The sequence below is a fragment of the Nanorana parkeri genome, unplaced genomic scaffold (genome assembly GCF_000935625.1).
Source record: "Nanorana parkeri isolate BGI_ZX_2015 unplaced genomic scaffold, ASM93562v1 scaffold545, whole genome shotgun sequence".
Taxonomy (NCBI): domain Eukaryota; kingdom Metazoa; phylum Chordata; class Amphibia; order Anura; family Dicroglossidae; genus Nanorana; species Nanorana parkeri.
Genome location: NW_017306813.1, coordinates 636,686 through 653,335, shown reverse-complemented (window position 1 = coordinate 653,335; position 16,650 = coordinate 636,686). Strand labels below are relative to the sequence as shown.

General features: G+C 46.0%; 2 protein-coding genes across 4 annotated transcripts in view; both read left to right on the top strand.

The window, feature by feature from the left end:
• Positions 1-1,411, top strand: part of DARS (aspartyl-tRNA synthetase) — a 94,937-nt gene extending 93,526 nt beyond the window's left edge. The window contains exon 18 of the mRNA XM_018561809.1: positions 1,078-1,411. Within this exon, the coding sequence (XP_018417311.1) occupies positions 1,078-1,171 (94 nt within the window). The 3' untranslated portion in view covers positions 1,172-1,411. The remainder of the gene's footprint in view (positions 1-1,077) is intronic.
• A 3,890-nt stretch (positions 1,412-5,301) lies between these two features.
• MCM6 (minichromosome maintenance complex component 6) overlaps positions 5,302-16,650 on the top strand; it is a 22,233-nt gene continuing 10,884 nt past the window's right edge. For all 3 annotated transcript variants that reach the window (XM_018561801.1, XM_018561802.1, XM_018561803.1), the window contains exons 1-8: positions 5,302-5,518; positions 7,037-7,183; positions 7,274-7,384; positions 10,168-10,417; positions 13,002-13,167; positions 14,140-14,285; positions 14,933-15,083; positions 15,179-15,320. In XM_018561801.1, coding sequence (XP_018417303.1) covers positions 5,421-5,518; positions 7,037-7,183; positions 7,274-7,384; positions 10,168-10,417; positions 13,002-13,167; positions 14,140-14,285; positions 14,933-15,083; positions 15,179-15,320 — 1,211 coding nt within the window. In that variant the 5' untranslated portion in view covers positions 5,302-5,420. The remainder of the gene's footprint in view (positions 5,519-7,036; positions 7,184-7,273; positions 7,385-10,167; positions 10,418-13,001; positions 13,168-14,139; positions 14,286-14,932; positions 15,084-15,178; positions 15,321-16,650) is intronic.

Below are 16,650 nucleotides of genomic sequence, written 5' to 3'. Positions count from 1 at the left end.
AAGGAAGTGAATGGAAACACATATAATGCAGTGTGGAAGGGTTAGAACTGTCGTTATTTTTATTGCTGGCAGTGCTTTCCTATTATGATAACCTCACACCCCCCACTGCATGACAGGGCGTCATAGGGACGAGACGCAAGGAACAATCTCCCCAATGTAGTCACACACAGAAATAAAAAAAACTGTCAAAAAATTGTGTTCACCCTTTAAAAAAATGGCTCCCAATGTGTCTGTAGTTAGACATTCACTATTTAGTATCTGATTTTGTATATTTTGGGCAAACTGCAAAACTTTATCTCTAGTGAGGGGGGTATGAACCCATTTTATAGTATTCAGATGCCAAGTTATCTAAGGAAGCAGCATGTTCAGTAGATGAGTAGAATCTGTATGATTTAAAGCAATGTGTTGTAATTTGGATCTCCCGGGATGGACTACAATCTGAATACACATCGGTAAACTAAACATGAGATTGTAGTCCATCATGGGAGCGAGCTTGGAGCGGTGACTACTTTACAACACACACAGGGACCATGGGGAACAAAAGTAGTCACCACCCTCCAGAAGGAAGGACAGTGTCAGCAACAATTCAGAGATGATTTGAGGATCTACTGCCGAGTGATACACAAATAAAATACATTTTTGTTCAAAGGGGACTTGAATGTATTTTTAAGATTTAAGATTTTGCTGAGTTTGTCACTATAAAGGCAGAATCCTACCTGAACCTTTATTATGTGTTGGTTTACTAAATTATCATTGAGTTATTTATATCTCTCAAACACCTTGATAAAACATTAGAAATAGTTGCTGCCTCCACCTCTCCTACACCTAGTGGTTATAATAGTGAATGACTCTCTATTCCTTTTATAAGTTATAAACAGTCCAGTAGAGGGAAACGGGCCCTTCCTGGTCCTTACAACACCTGCCCCAGAGTGCCCAGTGCCATCAATTTTAATGTTAATATCTGCATTTTGGAGAAAAATACAAGGCCTTCCTTTTTACACTCTATTTATAAATACACTCTGTATATAAATACACTCAGTTGTCTTTTTTTTTTTAATGACCGCATCCTTCTATTACAGGTCTAGAGAGAGTCACCATGCTGTACCTGGGACTGCACAACGTCCGCCAGACCTCCATGTTCCCACGTGACCCCAAAAGACTCACCCCATAGAGACCCATCTTCTCGGATGTCACCTGCTACACGTAGCCATGTTCTAGACTGTACACTGCACATTGAATACTTAGATAACTTACAAACATCAGACCTAACAATAGGATCAGTCAATGCCTACAACAAATTCTAACACCGGACTGCCCCCTAAGCCGTCCATCAAGAGTTGCTGGATTCCATAACCTTACTTTTTCTTAATGTTAACAAATACCAGAGCTGTTAACAGAGTCAGAATACTCATTTTAATACCAGACTCTATGCCTAGTCCTTCAAATGTTCCTCGGTTCCCATATTTTTTGTTTTTCTTACAGTAATAAAGGTTGGACTTTTTACCAGGGCCGTAGTACATGAGATGGAACTAGAAGATACTTATAGGCAGGGGTCAGTGTAACTGCCCGCAAGGCCTGATCATTTTGTCCTGTGGTCTGGAGACTTCAACTCATATCTTACATCTACCGCTCAAGAGGGAAACATATTCAGCAATATAACTTCCTGTCCAGGATGGACTTATGAATCCCGCTTCAACCTTGCCATAGTTGTAAAGTAAGTTAAATGATCTAGATCACAGTGAGGACATGATCAAACCTTGCCTCCTGGGTTTGGTGGACCCTTTCCATAAGGCATGAGATACCATTTAGAAAAGACTGGACAAGAGTTGTGGATGTCTATGGGGCTTCCTGTAACTCCAGCAGACACTTTCAGGAGATCTCTGTTGATGAGGATAGACTGTAGTGGAATTCTTTGGCTGATGGCCTTTTGTTCTCTTGCGACAGGAGAAGCCCTAAGCCGTGGTTTACATCTAGGAGTTTTTGAGCAGTTCGAAAAGCGCTTTTAACTGCCCAATCACAAGAAGTCCCATGATTTTCAATGGGCCTGGTTCACACCTAAACAGAAAAACGCCTGAAAAGATACAAGATCTTTTTTGGGCAGTTAAAAGCCCCATAGACTTCATTGGAAATGCCCAAAAATGTGCAACAGAAGCATGCTGCACATTTTCGTGAACGTTTTTGCGTATTTATACGCGCGTTCTTCCATTGCCCACAATGGTTTATGAGCTGCCAATCAAAACGCTTACAAATGTGCACAACGCGCCAATAACCGCATGCTGTTAACGCGCAAAAACAGTGCCGCCTCGGTGTGACCCCAGCCTTAGATTGTCCTCTTGTTGTATAAATATGTATGCTTGATGTCCTACAAGCATGGATATTAATGGGAGCTGTAGGAAGGGAGGATCCTTTAGGATTTGGAGCTTTTTCTGACCCCTGCCTAATGTCTACGGAAAGCTAAACTCTTAGCAGACAGTTCTGGGATAACACCTAAGATCAGAAAACAAAGTTTTATATGCAAATAATAACCCTCGGAATCGTATGATTTTAAAATGGCTTCATAATAGGAGACCGTACTGTTTTGTAAAGACTAATAGAGAGGTGACAATAAATACAAATCGTTGTCTTTATATAACAAATTCGTTCTACTGAAGGAAATAAATGACTTGATTAATTCTATTGACGAGTTTCTTTTTATTATTGGATCTTCATGTGATGAACAGGTTTGTGTGTCTTCTGCTTTGCTGCGTGGCTGGGTGAGAGTCTTCCTAATGCTGCGACGTGTTTGCTCTGTGAACAATGTGCTGCTGAAGTAAGCCGGTCATTTTGTGTTGGGGACTTTACTGAGCCGTCATGAGAAGCACAGGTTTTGTATTGTTTTATGCAGATGACAAAAACCTGCTAAGGACACACAGACTGGATGTGTAAAGATGGGGGCAGGGCCGGATTTCCCACAAGGCCCGGCCTCGGGGCAGCAGGGGTGTGGAATTCCTATCTCCCGATGCCAGGGACATGCAGTTACGAGCATCGGGTGGGTGGTTGTTTTCTAGATTTAGCCCTGCTTTGGACAAGCAGAGCTAAATGTACAGCGCAGAGGCCGCCACTTGTTTTGTATACAGCCTGCAGGTCGTCCTTTCTCCATGGGGGGTACTTTTTGGTAAGTAGAGGGGCGCATTGAGGAACCTGGCCTTGGGGCAGCAGAGTAGATGTGGCCATGGATGGGCGGTGTATTTATCAACAGAAAGAAGTATGGACACCGGCACTCCAGAATGCAAGTCAAATGCGTCTATTGGCCTAAATGCAGCAAATCACATTCAGTGCAACGTTTCAAGGTCTCGCAGGATCCCCTTCCTCAGGCAACACATCTTAACTGAGGAAGGGGATCCTGTGAGGCCCCGAAACGTTGCACTGAATGTGATTTGCTGCATTTACGCCAATAAATAGACGCATTTGACTTGCATTTTGGAGTGCCGGTGTCCATACTCCTCTCTTTGGATGGAGACGGATGCCATCCGTCGTGTACCGTTGCACCCATCTAATCTGCATGGAAAAAGCAGTCAGGAGTGTGATGGGTTCATGGACTATTATTTATCAACAGTTCCCAGAACCATTCATTCTGAGAAACTGACATTAAAGGCCTGCACCGAAATTTAATTTTTAGACTGAAACCGAAATTTAAAAATTTGTCAAAACCTGAAAAGAACTTTTTTTTTCTCCCAATCTTTTTTTTAATTTTATTTTTTTTAACTTTACTATCGGGGGCTTTGGGGGAATACCAGGGGTCTAAACAGACCTCTGATATTTCCCTTTTGAAATAGAAAAAGAGATGGTGGACACAGAGTCTCTTTTTTTTCTGCAGCCCCTGTTATGAATGAACAGAAAGCCTCTATACTGAGTGTTCCTGTTCATTCATAAACTGAGGAGATAGTATGAGTTACTGTGTCCACAACCATAAATGAACAGGAAGTGATGTAGAGCACTTCCTATTCATTCGCAGTTGGGGGACACAGTAACTGAATACTATGTCCTCAGTTACCGTATTTACAGACATTCGGTGTGATCAGAAACGGTCACACCGATGTTTGAGCATTACATGGAAGGATCAGCAATTATTCCACATATTTGCTGATCCTCCCCGATCTCCATCCTGAATCGCCCCGTCCGCAGCTCTCTGACACGGTCAGTCCTGAAAGCTTCTCTTCTCCCCACTGGGCACCGGCAGCTGGATCGGAGGGGACACAGACTTAAGGTTCCTGCTGCCGCCCTGCGGAAAGAATGGAGGCTGGGGATGTGCCGCATTTTTTAACTTTTTTTGCACATAGTACTATTTTCGGCAAACAAAATTTCGGTGCATCCCTAGACATCAACATAGGTTGGATGGGAATAGGGCAAATGGGAGTCTCGTGGCACAAAGGGCTCTGCAACATTTTTATAAACGCACCCCATCATTTTGTGACAGATTTGGTGTCCTGCATCCCAGCTAATCAATTGGTGGTGGCCAATGCTGCATGCAGCAAGCGAATGCAGATCAGCGCCTGACATGGACCTAATATGGCCATGTGGTCATATAAGGTCAATGATGTCTGCACAAGCATCCAGCCCCTTTTATGTGCACTTGCAGGGCAGGGAATACCCGACATGCAGCTGATTGGGTGAGTGGCCCCATGGAGCTTAGGTTCAGTTTGAAGCTTATCCCTATTTGAGAGTTGTCACCAGTGCACTTGTCCCCATTATATGATTTCCTCTCACCTCTTCTGGCAACTCATTTTCTGTCTCTGTGAGATTTGTAGAGTAGTAAATCTACGCAGTGGGACCAAAAACTGCAATAAATACTTGGCGGGGGCTCTAGCCTGAGGGTGGGCAACGTTGGCCCTCTAGCTATGCTTTAACTACAAATCCCAACATGCATCTGCCTCTGGGAGTCAAGCCTGTAACTGTCAGTCTTGCAATGCCTCATGGGACTTGTAGTTTCACAACAGCTGGAGGGCCGGAGTTGTCCACCCCATCTCTTACCCTTCCCCATGCATTCCAATACTCAAAAAATAAAAAGCCTTGCCCTTACTTACATTGTAAGAGTTCTGTGATACTCACACTTTAGACAAGGGTACAATGTTATAATAAAGGTAAGAGAAAAGGATGAGACCTAATGCAGCAGGAGGAACCTGATAGCACACAATGGCTAAAGGGTCAGAAGATACCTGTTTCTATCCTCCCTACACCAGGGGGCGCTCCTCAGCGCACAACACTGCTCCCGCAGATGGTTCTTCCTTGGCTCCGCCTCGTATCTCTGTGGCGCGAAAACTTGTCCCGTCCCTTTTGTCTCATTGGCCACGAGTGGCGCGAACCGGCTCACGTGACCCTGCAGATTGGCGCGAAAGTTCCTCAGCTTACCGAGCGGTAGCAGTGTGTGATCGGTAATCAGAATGGATGCCTCCCAGCCCGGAGCCGCGGCCGCCGCCCCGCATGTGAAGGATGAGCTCGCCGACAAGTGTCAGAAGCTGTTCCAGGACTTCCTAGAGGAGTGAGTGTGTTCCCGGGGACGCCCCTATCGCGTTATAGGGCCACAATATCAGCCGAGGGCCACACAGGGTTGGGCCCTCAGCATGTTCAGCTCACAGATATACAGTATGATCGATGGGGAGCCGCACCCGGAGGGTTTTATTTAGCTTTTTGGTCCTAGATTCCTGGGGTCTCTTATCACCCAGGAAGGTTGTAGTTCTCTAAGGGATAATGGGGCGTGCTGGGAACTGTGGTTCTATAGGGATGATGGGGCTAGCTGACATGGCGTTCTGGGAGTTGTAGTTCTATAGGGGATGGTGGGGATGTTTTACGTGACATGCTGGGGGTTGGAGTTTTATAGCAGCTAATAGTATGACTAGTATGGTGTGCTGAGAATTATAGTTCCACAGCGATAAATTGAACTGTGTAGCATGGCATGCTGAGAGCTGTGGTTCTACAACTGCTAGGACTGACCAGCGTGACATGCTGGGAGTTGTCCTATAGTAGGTTTGTCATGCTGGGAGTTGTAGTTCTATAATAGGTACGACAGACTGGCATGTCATGTCCTCTAGTAGGTATGACAGACTGGCACTACATGCTGGGAGTTGTTGTGATGTTCTCTAGTAGGTATGACAGACTGGCACGACATGCTGGGAGTTGCTGTCTTATAGTAGGTATGAGACTGGCACGACATGCTTGGAGTTGTTGTTGTCTTATAGTGGGTATGACAGACTGGCACGACATGCTGGGAGATGTTGTTGTCCTATAGTAGGTATGACAGACTGGCATGTGATGATGGGAGTTGTAGTTCTATAGTAGGTACAGCAGACTTGCTTGTCATGTTGTCGTCCTAGTAGGTAATCGCAGACTGGCACGACATGCTGGGAGTTGTTGTTGTCTTATAGTGGGTATGACAGACTGGCACGACATGCTGGGAGGAGTTGTAGTTCTATAGTAGGTATGACTGGCATGACATCCTGGGAGTTGTTGTCCTATAGTAGGTATGATAGACTGGCATGTCATGCTGAGAGTTGTAGTTCTATAGTAGGTACGACAGACTGGCATGTCATGTCCTCTAGTAGGTATCGCAGACTGGCACGGCATGCTGGGAGGAGTTGTTGTCTTATAGTAGGTATCGCATACTGGCACGGCATGCTGGGAGGAGTTGTCTTATAGTAGGTATGACATGCTGGGAGGAGGAGTTGTCTTATAGTAGGTATGTCAGACTGGCACGACATGCTGGGAGTTGTTGTCTTATAGTGGGTATGACAGACTGGCACGACATGCTGGGAGTTGTTGTCTTATAGTGGGTATGACAGACTGGCACGACATGCTGGGAGGAGTTGTTGTCTTATAGTAGGTATGGCAGACTGGCACGACATGCTGGGAGTTGCATCTTCTGATCTGCTGAAGGGGAAGGACTTTGTCGTATGATGGGAATTGTAGTTCCTCAGTAACTGTGAATTGCTTTTTCTATACAGCTGTTCCACATTAAGAATTTCCCCTTCATGGCATTAATGATGTTTCATGTAACGTTCAGGTTTCAGAATGCCGATGGGGAGTTGAAGTATAAAAGCGATGCGGAGGAGTTGATCCGCCCGGAGAGGAACACACTTCTGGTCAGCTTCCAGGATCTGGAGCAGTTTAACCAGCAGCTGGCCACCACCGTCCAGGAGGAGTTCTACAGGTGAGACCCCCGGCTTCTCCATGGCCCCGGTCCTCCTGTGATTGTACCCTGGCGTCCTTCATCTTCTGACATCTTCTTTCTCCTTATCAGAGTCTACCCGTTCCTGTGCCGAGCCGTGAGAGCGTTTGCCAGAGACCACGGCAATGTGCCCCAAAACAAGGAATTCTATGTGGCCTTCCAAGACCTCCCCACCAGACACAAGTAAGATCTGCCGGATGACATGACCTGTATTGTGGTCCAGTCTGTTCAGGATTGGGTACAGCGGGGAACTGGCCAAGGCTTTTCCATGAAAGAGTTATATCTGGATGCTTCCTGTTATCGGTCTGCTTCCCTTGTTCTAAAAATACATATAAAGGGACCCAACACCTACCGTAGTATGATGCAGATATAACCTTATAAAAGTATCCAGATATTCAGTGGATTCAAGGATCCATGCAACATGTCAGCACAGCTTGCCCGGTACAAGGTACAAAGAACTGACTGAACCCATGCACAGAGATACAGTAATAGAACATGCAAAAACCATTGCATAGCATATCAAAGAACACAAACAATGGCTACAAAGACTTGTTGGGGTATTCCACCCTTCTATCATGGAGATCCACCTTTTTTCCAGCGCAGCCCGAAAGCAAGAGAAGGCAATTTGCCTTGTCACAGGTGGACACAGTTCACACCAACGCGTTCAATACGGCATGCAGTACTACTAAGTGCACTGCAGTGAGACGCGATACGACAGCATGGCACTGCAGTGAGCCCATATTACTCGTTCAGATGTCACATGTGACATTTCAATAAAGTTCTAACAAAAAAGAAACCCTGTAATGCAGCTCGATTCGAGCACATCAGCGCTCTCCAGGCACACTCACACCAGCAGCTGTGCGGCTGCTGGTGTGATCGAGCACTAGAGGTGGACCTCCAGCCCTGTTCTCTAAAATTGCATCAGTGCGCATCTCTGCATGCAGATATGAAATCATCTTGCATTCATTAAACATTTTTTGCTTTTACTTACAATTAATAGTTTTCCACTTTCGGCATGAAGGAAGCGCTGCTGGCGCAGCCCTGGCCGGGATGAGGGAGGCGCAGCCCTGGCCGGGATGAGGGAGGCGCAGCCCTGGCCGGGATGAGGGAGGCGCTGCTGGCGTAGCCTTGGCCTCACAGATGCATCATGGGAAGGCTATATCACCAGTGCCTCCCTGGGAAATCCCACCTGTGAACTGCAAAAATCTCTTTAACCCCTTCATGACTGAGGCATTTTTTGTTATATTCCACATTTCAGGCCTGAAAATTACTTAAAACCCCCCAACATTATATATTTTCTGAATGCCAAGACCCTATAGAATAAAATGGTGGTAGTTGCAAATTTTTATGTTGCGCAATATTAGCGCAACTCCTTATTAAACCCCAATATTTAGTGAAAAATTTTATTAAATGCCCCAAAAACACCCATTTGTTTAATGAAATATAAAAGATGAGGTTACAACGAGTAAAACGATACCCATTGCGTGCATCCGTAAAACGACGAAAAACCAAAGTACCCCAAAAAGTCCATAGACGCTTTAAAAGCCCCCACAGGTCATCAATTTAGAGATGCCCTAGAATTATTGCTCTCACTCCGGCGTGCACAGCGATACCCAACATGTGTAGCGCGTTCGTCGTTTTCATACGTAAAAAGCTTTTTATTTACTTTACTTTGACTGCTATCACATGGGGGGGGGCTTACAAGCCCCCCCATGTGATAGCAGATGGTGGTGACAGGTACTCTTTAAGGTGATGCTGGGGGTCCAAAAGACCCCCAGTGTCACCTTTACACTGGAAATAAGCTATTGAAGTGCAGATCGCACTTCAATAGCTTATAGCTGGGCTCCAGGAGCCCAGAACTGACAGCCCAGGGACCGGAAGTGATGCAATCTGCATCGCTCCCGGTCCCATAGAACGGGGAGGGGATCGATGAACGGAAGTTCGTCGACCTCCTCCCCAGCTCCCCGCGGACACAAAGATCGCCGGTCCCGGGCCCGTAGGAGGGGCAACGGAGCCCGGGAAGCACGGCGGGGGTGTCCGGCGGGGGGGGGCGGCCCCTTCTTCGGGACGTAGAAGCGATCTGGCGACAGGTAAGTCGCCAGGATCGCTTCTGTTGTAAAGCCGACAGTCGGCTCTACAAGTTTAAACAGAGTCCCGGCGGCAAAAGTCACCGGGAGTCTGTTTAAACAGCCCCGATGCTGGCGACGTACACTGTACGTCGTCAGTCACGAACGGGTTAAGGAGAAGAATACCCTGAGGTATTGGGCTACACCTGTTCCGCCTGACTGTAGCCATTGTCCTTCTTTTATTCAATAAGCTATGTAACTGACTTGTATGTTCTATTACCCTATCTCTGTGCATGGATTCCGATCAGTTCTTTGTATCTTTTACTTTTCGGCCAAGCTGTGCTGACAGGTGATCCTTCAATCCATTATGTTCTATCTGGATACTTGTATGACTTTATTTTTGCATCTTACTGGTGCAGGTGTGCTATCTCTTTATGTATTCGTACTATAGACTTGAGGGGGAATGGGATGGCTCCCTAATTATTGAGCACCCCCCTGAGATACTGATTTTTCTAGTCATAAAAGCTGTACAGGATACAATCTCTAACTTTCTCTTGCTAGTTAGCCCCCGAGAGTGGAAAATGGTATTTCCAGGTATATCTACTCTAATCCCTTATGACCGTTCTAGTGCTTGGTTATTGGCTAGTAAGTCACAAGCACCCTCCTAAAAAAAATGGGCGAGTCCTTATCCCTGTGTAAGCCCCAGCAGAGCGATGTGGAGTTGCACTTCTTGCCAACGGAAGCTACAACGAAAGGCAGGTGAGTACTTGCATATTTGGGGCCCCTGGAATAGGAGGAACATAGAATCCCTTTATGTGTTTAGCTGAAAGCAGTTCAATTATGGCTTTGCATGGATCAGCCACCTTCAGGATGAATCTGAAATTCTTGTTTTGTCCTTAGGATCAGGGAGCTGACCACCCCCCGTATAGGCTCTCTGATGAGAATCAGCGGTCAGGTTGTCCGGACTCACCCTGTGCATCCTGAACTGGTCAGCGGTACCTTCCTTTGTCTGGACTGTCAGACTCTGGTCAAAGATGTGGAGCAGCAGTTCAAATACACCCAGCCCAGTATCTGCCGGAACCCCGTGTGCGCCAACAGGAGGCGCTTCATGCTGGACACCAATAAATCCCGATTTGTTGATTTCCAAAAGGTAATGAGCAGCAAAGAGCTTTGTCTTAAATGGTAATCTATACTAAAGCCTCAATGAGAGAATTGCTTTGGGAGAGTTGATATGCAGCTTAGCATGTCTGATTAGCTGTGTACAACTCAGTGATATACACCATTGAATATGGATGCCTTCAGTAGGCTGAGGAATTTGGCATCCCTGGTCCTTCTGGTACATCGATACCTTCAGTGGGTTGAGGAATTTGGCATCCCTGGTCCTTCTGGTACATGGATGCCTTCAGTGGGTTGAGGAATTTGGCATCCCTGGTCCTTCTGGTACATCTCGATACCTTCAGTAGGTTGAGGAATTTGGCATCCCTGGTCCTTCTGGTACATCGATACCTTCAGTAGGTTGAGGAATTTGGCATCCCTGGTCCTGGTACATCGATACCTTCAGTGGGGTGAGGAATTTGATATTGCCATTATTTCTAGCAACAGATATTGTACTCCAAAACTTGGCTCATATTATAAGCCTTGTATGTTTTATAGTTTACTTCACTCGTAAAGTGCTGAATTTCGGTGAAGTCTGCAGCAGGCTATCGTTTTATAGCATGCAAACGGCAACAGTTCCGAATAAAAACGGTTTCTTGTTATCCTGACTATATTTCAGTGGGCTTCCAGTGCCTGTCTGAATTGAAATGAGGATGCTCTAATCAAACCACTGATTGGTGGAGTTCTGGGTATGGACATTCACTGGGGCATCTGAGCAGATTTTCAACTTTTGATCTGCTGATGAAAAAAACTTGATTACCGTATTTTTCGCTCCATAAGACGCACTTTTTTCCCCCCAAAAGGAGGGGGTAAAAAGTGCCTGCGTCTTATGGAGCGAATCCCGACGCCCGAGACATGCAGTTTCGGGCGCCGGGCGAGTAGTAGGAGCCACTGCTCGTTTAATACGAGTGATCTAACGAGATCACTCGTATTAAAGCCGAGTAGCGGCGGAGGCAATCGAGTTCAGCAGCAGGAGCCACTGCTCGTTTAATATGAGTGATCTAATGAGATCACTCGTATTAAAACCGAGCGGCGACGATCGAGATAACCATAGAGCAGACGAAGAATAGACGTTCTTCGCCTGCTCTGTCATCACTGAGACCGTGGCGCTGTAATCACAGCGCCACCTGTCTCAGCGGTCACTAACTGCAGCTTCTGTCATAGAAGCTGTGACAGAAGCTACAGTCTCGAGTGCTCCATAAGGCGCGCCGGACCTCCCTGCGTCCTATGGTCCGGTGCGTCTTATGGACCGCAAAATACGGTAATAGTCCACTTGCCATACATGAAGTGCCTTAATACCCAACTTCATCCAGAAAAGGTTTTCGGATACAGTAAGGAATGTAGAGCTGCAGCTAACGATGAGAGCGGGCCTGTCTGTCGGCGTCTGTCATCCCCCCACACCTGCTCCTCCTTACTACTTCTCCCCACGTCCCTGTGCCGATTGTGGATGTGGGCGGGCAGTAAACGTGAGGCGGGGAGGAGATGCGGCGTGTGGAGCGTGCATGCGGGCGGGTCTGGCAGCGGCGTACGTGAGGTGGGGAAGAGGTGCGGCGCGCAGCGTGTGTGGAGCCGTAAACAGGGCCAACCAATCGGAAACCGATTAATCGATGATTGAAATAGTTGACAACTTTTTCAAAAATCGATTATGTCGATTAGTTGTTGCAGCCCTAAAGGAATGGTTAGAACAGGGGTAGGCATCCTCGGCACTCCAACTTTAGGGGAAACTACAAATCCCATGAGACATTGCAATATTCTGACAGGCATGGCTTGCAGAGGAATGATGGCATTGGGAGTGCCAAGGTTACCTAGCCCTGGGTTATATCCCATCTGATTTCTATGCCTGGCTGTCCTCATCGGGAAGATTTATCCTTACGTCCTGTCTGAGACATGGGAGCCAAGAAACAAGTGATGGAAGGTATCCGCTGGAGTCTAAAACAGTTTTGGAAGTGTTTTTATGTTTCTCTGTAACACATTAGGTATATCATATCTGTCAATGAATGGGGGTGGGCATAGACAAGCCAGCTCTCTTGCTGATTCCAAATTATCGTAGATGATCCTGGCCCAAACTCTTTTAAAGGAGCTGTGGTGTCCATATAGACCGCTTGGTTACAAAGCTGGAACTTCACCTTTTGCCCAAATTGAGTTTAAGCCCAACCTCTCTGTCAAACACCAGAACAATAGTTGTCATTGAGGTTCTGGCATTTGATAGGTGAGGCTTCGTTTCTGGAGGGAAGAGGACCCAACGTTGACTCGTGTGGGTGTCCAGACCCGGTGTGCATCCTTGGCCTAGGATTAAAGAGTCTGCTTGGGGATCAAATTGAAGTCCACCACAGACGCAATATTTGCCTGCAGCTCAAAATGATTTGGGTAACGTCACACTCTGCACAGAGCAGGGTAGACACATGTTAAAACATTTTCTCCAGGCTTTGGACTTGGAGGTTCAGAGTTTGCATATAATAGCTTTTGGTTTTGTAACCCTTCTGCTATGGTAGGGCTGTATTTTCACAGCAATTAACCCGAACAGGAACATCGTGTTTATTTCCTGTTGTAACACACAGTACTCTGGTTCTGTTCTCTAGGTCCGTATCCAGGAGACCCAGGCAGAGCTCCCACGTGGCAGTATTCCACGTAGCATGGAAATCATCCTCCGTGCCGAGGCCGTGGAGTCTTGTCAGGCTGGTGACAGATCTGATTTCACCGGTTCTCTAATCGTTGTACCGGATATTGCTCAGCTGTCTACTCCAGGTAAGGGAACGTGCTAGGTGTCCAGATAACGGAATTCTTTAAAGGGATGATAATCGATGTTAGGGTGAGATGTGTCTGCTGTGTGTCAGAGTTCAGACACTATTTGTCTCGTCACTGATACTGCTATTGATCATTCAATATTGCTAAACACTCTGCTAGCCTTTCACATGCCAACAATATCTACAGAATACACAGTAGCTAAATAAGAATCTTATTAAATATTTAGAAAGTGCTGTACATTTCCAAAATAGGCATATTGGTCTTATTATTATATTAGATTGCACGTCAAAAATGGTCACTAGTGTGCAATGATTGTAAACAAAAAGGCACTGATGGCTGTATATCTGTCATTGTCAGTCTTTGTTTTTGTGACCACTTGCATATTTCTATTGGTTTACAACAATATTGCAAGTGCAGCTTTTTATTTGATAGCATAATCTAATGCAGGAAAACAGAGGTTTAGATACACGTCTTCTGCAGAAAATGTGAAAGCCGCACATTTAGCCTTGGGTCGGCTGTGCGGCTTTCACATTTTCTAAACCTCTGTTTTTAGCCTTAGCGGTGAGACAAGTTTGTTTGCATGCTGGCTGGTGAGTGTGCTGGGAAACCTTTTGCTATTACTGTATTGAGAATAGGCTGCCATTGCTGACCTGCCTTTCCACAATACCATTTCCCTGGCTCTCTGGTTTCAAAGCTTAGAGTCCCTGAGCCAGAAATAGTTTGTAGGGAGTGAAGTCAGGGGTGCATGCTTGTTTGGGTTGGTGACTCAAAGTAGTGAAGCTACTAGATCAGCTTGACTGCCAAGCAACTAGATCTTCAAGAGGAGAGGTCAGCAATGATTGCCTACTAATTCCATGCAGATGGCATTTCATTAGGTGTGCTTGCAGCTAGGGTATGCTCAGATGTATATTTGAGGGGGGTCATATGCTTATACTTTCAGGTAATTTTCATGACCTGATCTTCATCTGACAGGTGTTCGAGCTGAAACAAGTTCTCGAGTGGGAGGAGCTGAAGGTTACGAAGCGGAAGGAGTCCAAGGCCTTAAAGCGCTTGGTGTCAGAGACCTGTCCTACAAATTGGTCTTCCTTGCGTGCCACGTTACATCGACAAATCCCAGGGTAGGTAATGTGTAGACCTGTCATAACACACAGCATATAGCCAGGGCAGAGGCAAACTTTAGTACAAAGAGGGCTTTTTATCTACTCTTGGAACCAGATTTGCAACAAACATCCATCTCTAGCATACCGTGTAAATATGTGCACTGCTGCCAAATGCCCCTGGGGATATTTTTTTTGATGGCTTCATGTATCCCAGTACTGTTTTCCAAACACTAATAGTTTGTCTTCTTGATGTTTAGTGGCACCCATGATGTGGGTGCCACATCATGGCTTCATTCCATATTGGTCCTACTCTTCCTTTGCGGGCTCTTGTTTTTATATTGGTTGGCAATAGGGACACACCACTCCACTGGGTACGGAACTGTGGCAGGGAAGATTTTGCTGTTTCAGTCCAATGGGCAGCTGTATATCTCTTTTTTGCTTGGGTTGACCCTTTAAATATAACTATTAAGTAATTGATTTGCTTAAGACTTCATTGAAACATTTAAATACCACTGACAAGCAGAGATTCCCTTTGTACTTGCATGCAATGCTCATATAGTGGCCTCTGGTTGAGATAATATAGCATCATTTGCTGCATGTAGGTGGCAATCTATAAGGCGAGATAAGGAATTGGCCCAGTTTCCTGATACTTGGTTTGTTTTCAGTTTGGTGGGAAGGATCTCCACGATGAGGACATGACAGCGGAGAGCATCAAGAACCAGATGTCTGTGAAGGAATGGGAGAAGGTTTTCGAGATGAGCCAGGATAAGAATCTTTACCATAATCTGTGCACCAGCCTCTTTCCTACCATACATGGTGAGTGGATCTCAACTGAGCCTGCAACTTCTGCAAAGCGCTGTCGTCATTATACTAAATTTGAATCCTTTTTTTGTGTTTCCCCCATCGTGCAGGTAATGATGAGGTGAAGCGAGGGGTCTTGCTTATGCTCTTCGGTGGTGTCCCAAAGACCACCATGGAGGGCACATCTCTGCGTGGAGACATCAATGTTTGCGTTGTTGGAGACCCGAGTACAGCAAAGAGTCAGTTCCTCAAGTAAGTAGGACATATGTGCTGGTTAGCTCTCATAGCCTTTGTATGGACGGGGTCCACCTACTATATACATGTGCAGTCCCACTGATGCCGTCAGAATGAGAGATTGCTGGGGTTGTAGTAATGCAGGTTATATACGGGAATGACACATGGTTGTTCTGAACAATGCACTTAAAACCCATGCTGTTGCAGAAAGTTATATTAGTAGCTTTAGAGTCCTGGCAGAAGTTCTAATCCTTCTTTGCTGTACTAGAAAATTAAATTTTATTGCTGCCTGCTCCCAGTCTCCCTGCAGTGAAGTGGAGTTCCCCTTATTTCTTGTTCTGCCATCCATCATGTACACAGGAAGTTGGGGAAGATTCCTCTTCTATCGAATAGGAAGTAGAAGTCTCCCAATGGAGGATCCAGATGGCAATTACATTTTGAAGTCTTCCCCACTCCATTCAAAGCATATATGTGCAGTTAATAAAGAAAAGATCCTATTGTAATAAACTAGCTGGAGCTACTATAGTAACTTTGGGGGGGGGTTGGTTACTTTTTTACTATTTGATTCTGCGGTCATGTGACTGCTCGGCGGGCTGAGGGCAGAGATTAAGAAAGATGCTCAGCAGCTTTTGCCGTCACCACAGATGCAAGAGAGAAGACTTTGCCGTCATGGAATGCCTTTTCATGCTGTTGCCAGGGATGATTGACATCCCTTTCTAATCCCTTCCAGAAGCCACTGTCGCTTGTGGGGGGCTGGATGGGGTGCTGAAGCTGTATATTCGGCACAGCATCCTGTATCTCTGGAGTCAGAACAAGTAAAACAAATGGCAAACGCACTCATAACTAGCTTTTAAAGCAAGGTGCACATTAAATGTCTTTGCTTACTACAGAAATAGGTTTCCCAGCACACTTTCCAACCAGCCTGCAAACAAATTACACGGTCTAACTATTGGGGGGTAAAAGGTTTTAGCTGAATAACATTTACAAAATAAGTGGAAGCTGCACTGCCTCAAGGCCCCTCTTTGTGCTGCGGTCCTAACTCTACTCTATGCGTGCCTCCTTTTTGGATCATATATGGCAAAGGGTTAATTGGGTGCAGGTGCGCCAGTAGACAGCCCATTCCTCAAAGGCACGGGGACACACCTGAAGCCCCCAGTGTGACCTGGTGAACCTGCACCCAATTCATCCTTTGCTATACATGCTCTGCAGCCAGAAGACGTAAACTGACCTTTCATTGGATCTCTTTCCGTTCCTAGCCTGGCCAGTTACAAAACGGGATGAGGTTGTTTCTTAAGGCTGCGTTCACACCTGACACACAGACCTTGCTTAGGAATTGAAGTGGAACTCC